This window comes from Mercenaria mercenaria, chromosome 2, assembly GCF_021730395.1.
Source record: "Mercenaria mercenaria strain notata chromosome 2, MADL_Memer_1, whole genome shotgun sequence".
Taxonomy (NCBI): Eukaryota; Metazoa; Mollusca; class Bivalvia; order Venerida; family Veneridae; genus Mercenaria; species Mercenaria mercenaria.
In genome coordinates this window covers 55,538,245-55,547,764 of record NC_069362.1, presented here as the reverse complement: position 1 = coordinate 55,547,764, position 9,520 = coordinate 55,538,245, and the positions used below count along the sequence as shown (strand labels likewise).

At 33.0% G+C, this 9,520-nt stretch overlaps 1 protein-coding gene across 1 annotated transcript; it reads left to right on the top strand.

The window, feature by feature from the left end:
- The first annotated feature begins 944 nt into the window (after positions 1-944).
- LOC123543330 (ATP-dependent DNA helicase RecQ-like) lies at positions 945-7,485 on the top strand. The gene is made up of 4 exons (XM_053526008.1): positions 945-1,881; positions 3,162-3,502; positions 5,538-5,673; positions 7,007-7,485. The coding sequence occupies exons 1-4, from the start codon at positions 1,629-1,631 to the stop codon at positions 7,483-7,485; spliced, it is 1,209 nt and encodes a 402-aa protein (XP_053381983.1). The 5' UTR covers positions 945-1,628.
- The last annotated feature ends 2,035 nt before the right edge of the window (positions 7,486-9,520 follow it).

The window sequence follows — 9,520 nt, the reverse complement described above, 5'->3', positions numbered from 1 at the left end:
GGGGAGGGGTAGGGTAGGGTCAACCCGAGTTTCAAGACCTACTTTCTTTGTAAAATGTTAGAAACAAAGGGGAATTAACCCACAATGTCCCTCTGCCAGGCTCTGGTTTCGTGCATTTAAAGAATGGAGTTATCCCATACGGCTAACAGAAAACGTCTCTCATCATGATATCATTTATTTGAAATTGTCTGATACTTCAAAAGAATTTCCGTCTTACTAGTACCATTTTATGTTTATGATTAAAACGCAATTGTCGCATTAAGTGTCCGACAGAAACAGATTGATTTTATTTGGATGTGAAAATAAAATGTTCCACCAAATGATAATCGCGCGTAATTATTTATTTTTCAAGTAAAATGACTGTCATGCCATGTGCCTCCATCCAGATTTCAGTCTTTGGTGCCGAGTATGTAGACAGAGTAGATGTAAAAAGAATGAAGTTTCGACTTTCGTGATATCACATCTTCGGACGTTCAAAACTTCACTTCATACGACAAAAAGGCCCATCTGGTATAATCGATACCGCCTGGGGACACAAATATGCCGTAGAAGTTAAAGTTTGAACAAAATCTCAAAGTTCCTCAAAATCAGTTGATAACTTCATACTTCCAGGTTTAATTCAATGTATTTAGTTAAAATCATTAGCCATACAAAACTTCATTATTCTTATACCTATAAATAGTGTTTCGCATCAAATTTAGTCTAATTATATATATGGATAACCAAATAACTTAATAAGCAGAAATCCTGAAACTAAGCTTTTTATTTCGCATAGTAATAAAGCGAAGTCTTAGGCTTACGTGATATTACATGGAAAACTTTAGTAGCAACGTGTGATATAAATGAAATACACGCATATCGGTGACGTTTTACCCAAAATATATATGAGAGACGTTGAAGGGGAAGGCGAAGTTTGAAATCTCAAACTCTCTAATATATGTCATTAAGATATTGATACCATATTGTGTATGTACATGTATACCATAATTGCAATGATCCAATTCATTTAAAGGATCAGGCAATGTACAAACAGCCAATGTCTATTGAGTTTTCACTTACTATAAAGTTACATAGATATGTATATTTTTCTAATGACCTGTTAAGTACCTTTAGAGTTAGTCAATCACATTTGAGCAACAAGTTATTAGTTATCATTCATCATTTTTACTGAATTCTATTATTCAAGGCACAAAGGGACACATTTCATACTGGAAATGTATTTTTTGTCATTTTTAGTTATATGAAGAAACGTGTAAAGCTTTGCATGCAAGTACAAATCTGACTATAAAGACCTATAGATGTATTTAAAAAAGAATTTGAATGCATACTTAAGTGAAGCAATGTCAAAATTGTATTGAGTTATCTATTCTAATGCTTGGAGTACAAGTAACTGAGACAGCAACAAAATCTTTCATTCAAATTAAAGTAAGCCGAAGCTAAAACCTAAATGTTCAAAAGTTTGAAAATAAAATGAGACTAATTTGTTAAAAGGAACAATTATATTTATCAGTATTTAATTTCAACTGATATTTTGTCCTAAAAGTTTATGCTAAGTTAGAAGTCATGACTTCATAGATATTTAAGGTAAACATTAATTTTTCCAGATTAAGAAAATTTTGATTAATTTAATGTATTTTCTATATTTACCAGGATCACACAGAACTACACACTTGACAAGCATGAAATCATTGTCAAGTGTATCCTTCATAATAGATCATCCTGAGAAATTCCTGACAGACGAGATGTTTGCACTGTTTAGAACAGCATCAGATGATATTAGTCATATTGTTATAGATGAAGCCCATATCATCCAGAAATGGGGTGCTAATTTCCGACAGCAGTACAGTAAGCTACAGAAGTTACGGGCAGTTCTACCTGCAGGTATATGTGATGTTCCCAGTGTTTACTAAGTATTGAATTAAATAAATGTTAAAATAATTCAGTCAAGCAATCTGAGTTGCAAACATTGTGCTATTTTGGTTTAAAGAAATGAAATTATAAATAAACTTGAAACTATTTACTTATGTCATCATGTTGAATGGACAATATCTTTGAATTTTATGATATTGTACACTTTTCCTTAAAATCATACATTCACATGTCTTTTAAGACCAACATATTATTGTCAATGGACTTGATTTTGATATAAATAAAAGCTGCTGCAATAATCTTAATATTAAACTTTTCATGTGTACTGTCAATGTAATTTTGATTAATTAGCATAATTTTTGAAAACAGTTTTTCATTATGGTCATTTATTTTCAATTTGTTGTCTAACGCCATTTAGATTTTCACATGTTTTATGTTGCTAAGTAAGTTGAAATACATGTTTAAAATTTAAATTCCTTAATTGCAAATTGAATTTGGTACAACAGTATTACATGTGTCTAAAATGCATTTACAACAGTTACTGTTACAGTATGTTAAGTTGAAATTCAACAGAAATGCAAGTCTTCTTTATATCATTACCTCCCTTGCATACATTTTTATGTGAAGTATAGATAATTTGGGATTTAAAATTGAGTTCGAAAAGCACCAATTATAATATTGCACATGAACTGTCATAGTATAAATCATGAATCATGTTTATTGTACTTGTACATATTTATACAGTGGACCATATTTTAAATTGGCTCTGCCAAATATGTCATCCACTATAAATAAAGCCGTTACTTACTTACTTACTATAGTATGAGCTTTAAAAGGAGAATTAAAAAGTGTAACAATAGAATAAATAAAAGATGCTAGTATATTCAGCAGTATTCACACTTTTAACAAAAGTGAAGGAATGTAATTATCAGAAGTAGGTTGTATTAAGAATTTGATGTATTCTATGTTCATTAAAGAAAATGTTGCAGCCACATTTTGAACATTAAAATTTTTACATTTTATTCCTGTAATCACATTCTGCATATGTGACAGGAAGACAAGCCAAATAAGTGTCATGAATAGATAAAATAATTCAACAAGAATCATTTTTACATTAACCATTATATTGAAAGGTGTATAATTGGTTTTCTTCTAACAATTTAAATTAGTGCAATTGAGCATGTGACTCAAAACCTTATGAAATGAGTATTCCTACTTAACATGTCTGATTTCTTTATCTTTCAAAGGTAGACTCTGATTAAAACCTTAAAAACAAAATATTTAAAATTCAGCCAAAGTTCTGGCCCTGACTGGCTCAGCTGGTAAGGAAAAAATTAAACAGATAAAATCAAGCGTGCTCATGAGAAATGTGTTGGAAATAAGAGCACCTCTCAGTAGACCAAACATAAAACTTTCTGTGAAAACAAGGCTGTCCAGTTTCCATGTTGAAGAGTCCTTCAAGCAAGTCCTCAATCCAGTTATTCAGGAATTGAAGGAGGATCCAGATAAATTCGGAAAAACTGTTGTTTACAGTGATTTAAAGTGGTGTGGATTTGGGTACCAGGAGTGCCTTAGATGCTATCCTGACTTGAGAAATAAAATGGCTCAATACCATGCCCCTTGTACAGAAAGTGTATGTATGATTTGACCCTGATATTTTCTTTAACACTTCTGTGTAATGAAAAAAACTTGAAATGTTTCTTTTCAGAATGTTCAATATTGATATTGATATATTTGACATTAATTACTGTAGGGCTGATGATAATTGATAATCTGTCCTTTTTCCAACAACCTTATTGTCTTGATTACACAGTGTAGACATGAACTACAAGCAGGTCTTCCTACATATTACATGATACAGTAACATAGATAAATTTCTTGTAAATTTCAAGATTTTTTCCATTTTTAGCTTGACTATTCGAAGAATAAGTAGAGCTATCCTACTCACCACGGCATTGGCGTCGGTGTTGGCGTCACACCTTGGTTAAGTTTTTCGTACCAGTCCACATTTTGACAAAGTCTTTTGAGATAAAGCTTTGAAACTTTCAACACTTGTTTACCATCATCATGGCCAGTTATAGGCAAGAGCACATAACTCCATCAAGGATTTTGGCTGAATTATGGCCCCTTTTGACTTAGAAATCATGGTTAAGTTTTTCGTACCAGTTCATATTTTGACAAAGACTTTTAAGATAAAGCTTTGAAACTTTCAACACTTGTTTGCCATCACCATGGCCAGTTATAGGCAAGAGTACATAACTCCATCAGGGATTTTGGCTGAATTATGGCCCTTTTTGACTTAGAAATCTTGGTTAATATTTCGTACCAGTCGACATTTTGACAAAGTCTTTTGAGATAAAACTTTGAAACTTTCAACACCTGTTTACCATCACCATGTCCAGTTATAGGCAAGAGTACATAACTCCATCAAGGATTTTGGCTGAATTATGGCCCCTTTTGACTTAGAAATCTTGGTTAAGTTTTTCGTACCAGTTCATATTTTTTGTAAAATGTTTGACATATGGCTTTGAAACTTTTTATCACTTGTTTAGTATAATAGTCTCTATCTGTAGGAAAGAGAACATATTAACTCTGTCATCTATTTTGGCTGAATTATGGCCCTTTTTGGACTTTGAAATTGGTTCTGTTTTCATACAAGTCCATGTTTTGTCAAAACTATTTGACATATGGCTTTTAAACTTTGAACACTTGCTTATCATTATGATTTACATCTGTAGGCAAGAGTACATAACTATTTTGACTAAATTATGGCCCTTTTTGGACTTTGAAATTGGCTCATATATTGCCATTTAGTGCAAGACTTATCGAAATCAAAGTAATACAGGAACATTGTTTGTCTAATCTATTTATTTCTTTTGTCTGAATATCCGTGGAAATATTTTGACCCCATTCTTCAGTCAATTCTTCGAATAGTCGAGCGCGCTGTCATCAGACAGCTCTTGTTTGTTCAGGTACTCCACACTTGAACATACTTTAGGTATGTCTGAACAAGTTAATGTAGAATTTATATGGCTTAAAAGAATATAACAATACATGTATCATTAAAAGAAAAACACTACATTTTATACTGAACTTTTACAGTTATTACTGAATGCCAGGATGGAGGTGATCTAAACAATCAGTTCAATAAAACTTTCAACTCTGCTTATCAATACTGAAACTTTTGACAAACTTTAGAAAGGATTTAACACAAAAATTGATTCATTTTATATTCAAAATGGAAATTGTATTGCCAAAAATGTGACTGGCACAGTTGAACAATTCTAAATGCATATGAAGAAAGACAACTCTGCATATCATATTCCTTCCAACAACATTTCAGTTGTGCCATGAGAAAACCAACAAAGTGGTTTTGCGACCAGCATGGATCCTTACTAGTCTGCGCATTAGCGCAGTCTGGTCAGAAATTGTGCTGTTCGCTAAATGTTTCTCTAATTGCAATAGGCTTTGAAACCGAACGGCACTGACTCCTTACCATACTCAGCGCAGATGCGCAGTCTGGTCTAGATCCATGCTAGTCGCAAATCCACTATGTTGGTTTTTTCTTATGGCGTTGCTCATATATGTCTTATAGTGGTTAAAATTTAAATCTATATGTCACAAAAATGTACTATTTCTAGGACATCACATATGCTTATTTCTTACAGATGCGAAAGGATGTCATGGATGGGATGTCCGAGGGAAGAATACAGTTGTTGTTTGCTACCGAGGCTTACAGCATGGGAACTGACATAAAAGACATAAGGAGAATTATACACTTTGGAGTTCCAAAGTCAATTGAAAGTTAGTATACTCAAACATTAATCATGTTGTAGTTGAATATAAATCTATGTATAAAGTCCAGAATCTGGAAATGTTAAAATCTGTACATTTATCATATATGTACATAAATTCTAGGAATATAAACAGCTTGGATTTGATAATAGGCACAAAAATCCCATATTGAAACTTTTAAAATTTTATACTAAGCACCTTCCACATTGTATGTTGCTCAACAACTACTTTCAATGATCTGAATAAGCTGACACAGTTATATAAATAGCACAAACATAAATGTCACTCATTTCATTTTCATATCAACATACATTTAACATTGCAAGTAAACCAAAAATAGAAGGGTCATTACAACAGTTGCTACATTTGAGATTTTGCATCCATGGATTTTACAAAGACAGCTCACACCAGGTGCATGCATGCCTCATCAGATCTGCTCTGGCAAAATACACCTGAGCCAAATACAGCATCCCACATTGAGCTACTTTTAAAACAACCCTGTTACATTACTCATTCATGTAAAAGGAACTATTCTATCACCAATATTTCTTATAAATCTCAAATCAACAAAGTGTAAATATGTGTGACTCTGAATTATATGATTTAACTTAAGTTTCAAATGAATAACCTTAAAAAATGCCAGCAATGCAGAACAATCATTAAGAAATACATTGTCATATAGCACAAATCAAAAATAAGTACTTACCTCTAAAATAGATAGATTTAAAAAGAAGCCAATAATGTCCAATGCAAAACATGAACTTTATAGATGAGACTCAAAATCTGAAATAGAGAATACAGCATGTAAAATGCTAAAATAAATTTTCTTTCCTTAGCTTGAATGTATTAATAGCATAAACAAATGACACTACTAAAACTTGAAAAAAAATCAAGCTTTAATTAAATACCTTTAATATTTCTACCTATGTATCAAATAACAATGTGATAAAACAGATTGTTGCAGAATGAATTTATCAAGCTATATGCTTAGAACTTTCTGTTACCTTTGATGCACTTTTTGAAACATTTTGTCAGAAATTGTTCACAAATATATACATTGCACAGTTTGCAAAAAAAAAAATGTCATTCCTTGATGTATACATGCAATTAACTAATATCATTATAATAGATTGTACAGTTTTTTAGCAATTCATACACACAAATTATATAAAGATAGTGCCAGATTATGTTACATGTCTAGTACTGTCATACAAAAGCAAGCTTTTGGGAGAAGTTAACATTTAAATATCTAGCACATTACATGGAACTGTTTAAATTATCATGATGCATAATGCAAGTAATCACAACAAGTATATATACAAGTATGAACAATGATTATTTTGAATTTATACCACAGCATATATTCAAGAGGTTGGAAGGGCTGGCAGAGACGGAAAACAAGCAGAATCTGTGCTCTTTTTTAACAACAACGACATAGCATCAAACAGAAGACATATAGAAGCTGCTGTTGCAGACTACTGCAAGGAAACTGGATGCAGATGGGAGTTTCTTTGTAAGTACTTTAACTGCAGCACCAACCTAAATCCTAACAAGCATGATTGCTGTGACAATTGCAGTAAGTCCTGCACTTGTTATGATTGCAGTGACTTCGATATGGAAGTTCTGGATTCCACAGAAGTTAATTCTGAACACAATTCATTCTCGCAGGAAAAAGCAGATATGGTGTTTGGGACATTAATTGAATATTTCAAATCAGTTAGTTATATACAGGCCTTACATCAACAGTGGCCAGAAAACTTTCAAAAAACTACGAAATCTACACTAAGAAAGACAGGATATCTGCTGATTTTAAAAATCTGAATCAGCAATATCAGAACAACATTGCTGTCATTATATCAGAAATAACAAGACTAAATTAAAATACCTATGTAAACCTTAAATATACAATGTAGAGATATATCCTAAAAGTTTCAATGGCAGACATACATTAAATAACATGCTCATTGACATATTTTAATAATTATGTTTCCCACCACACAGTGGTGTGGGAGACATATTGATTTACTCCAGTCTGTCTGTCTGTGTGTCTGTCTGTCACAAAGCTTGTCCGCACTCTAAGTCAAACATTTCTCATCTGATTTTCACCAAACTTAAACAAAATGTGTTTGACCATAAAACCTCGGCCAAGTTCGATATCTAGCCAAATCGGTCCTGACATATTGGAGTTATGGCCCTTGAATTACCAAAACTCGGTCTTTTTACTCTTGTCCGCACTCTGAGTCAAACATTTCTCATCCGATCTTCACCAAACTTGAACAAAATGTGTTTGACTATGAGACCTCAGCCAAGTTCGATAACTAGCCAAATCAGTCCAGGCATTTTTGAGTTACAGCCCTTGAATTACCGAAAAATTGGCCTTTTTACTCTTGTCAGCACTCTAAGTCGAACATTTCTCATCTGATCTTCACCAAACTTGAACAAAATGTGTTTGGCCATATGACCTCAGCCAAGTTTGATAACTAGCCAAATCAGCCCAGGTACTTTTGAATTATGGCCCTTGAATTACTGATTGGATCCACTTGACCAGACCATCTAATTGGATCCACTTGTCTAAACCGTTTAGAGAAACTAGACATTTTTCATAGGGGCAGTTGGGGAGACATGCGCTTTTCTCTAAAGCATCTCTAGTATTATGCTGGACTTCATTTACCTGAGGAGTATTTTATCAGACGTCATGTGGCATTTTGACATCATAATGCTCTCTTACTGGTCCACATGCCAGCCACGCATTGTTTATTGCAAATATCTAAGCTTGATTTCCTTCTTTGTTTAACTGAAAATCAAATCAAGTCGGGTTAGAATTAAAACAAGAGGGCCATGATGGCCCTATATCGCTCACCTGTTATCATTGCACTTGAGGACAAGAAGGTCCTCAGAAAAAATATCTAAGTCCAAAGGACAGGAACAACAAAGGGAAGAAATTTAACCAAAAAGAAAAAAAAATTCTTACAAGGTACAGGTATGTCAAAATACACCTAAATATTGGAGGTACCATCCATGCTGAACCACAGAAAAGTGGTCTCGGTTTTTCCCTACGGCCAATAATAAACAAGAGGGCCATGATGGCCCTATATCGCTAACCTGTTATCATTGCACTTGAGGACAAGAATGTCCTCAGAAAAAATATCTAAGTCCAAAGGACAGGAACAACAAAGGGAAGAAATTTAACCAAAAAGAAAAAAAAATTCTTACAAGGTACAGATATGTCAAAATACACCTAAAAATTGGAGGTACCATCCATGTTGTACCACAGAAAAGTGGTCTCGGTTTTTCCCTACGGCCAGTAATAAAAAAGTTACTAAAAATAAGCTATTTATAGTAACGTAAAAGGGAAGTAATTAAAAAATTTTATTGTAAGTGAACAAAAGAAGGATCTGCCAAATAAATCTGTTGACATAAATGAAATTTCAGATAGGTATCTTTATTAGTAATGGAGATATACCCATTTTAATTTGAAATAAAGGGAGGTAATTTGACATAAAATCAGTTCATAGTTATCTACCCTGATTGGCTCAGTCAAACTAATGACAATAAGTACTTACTGATATAAATCCATTTTGATTACAATCAGGGGAGGTAATCAGATAAAAATTAACTCTGGAACCTACGATTGGATCTGATATGTCATGGAATCCAAGATTTATTGTTGAAGATATTTTGCAAGTTTGTATCAAATAAAACCATAAATGAAGTCTCTATATGGCTGCAAAAGCCAAAATAGCCAATTTTGGACCTTTAAGGGGCCATAACTCTGGAACCCATCATGGAATCTGGCTAGTTCAAGAAAAGAACCAAGATATTGTGGTGATACAAGTTGTGTGCAAGTTTGGTTAAA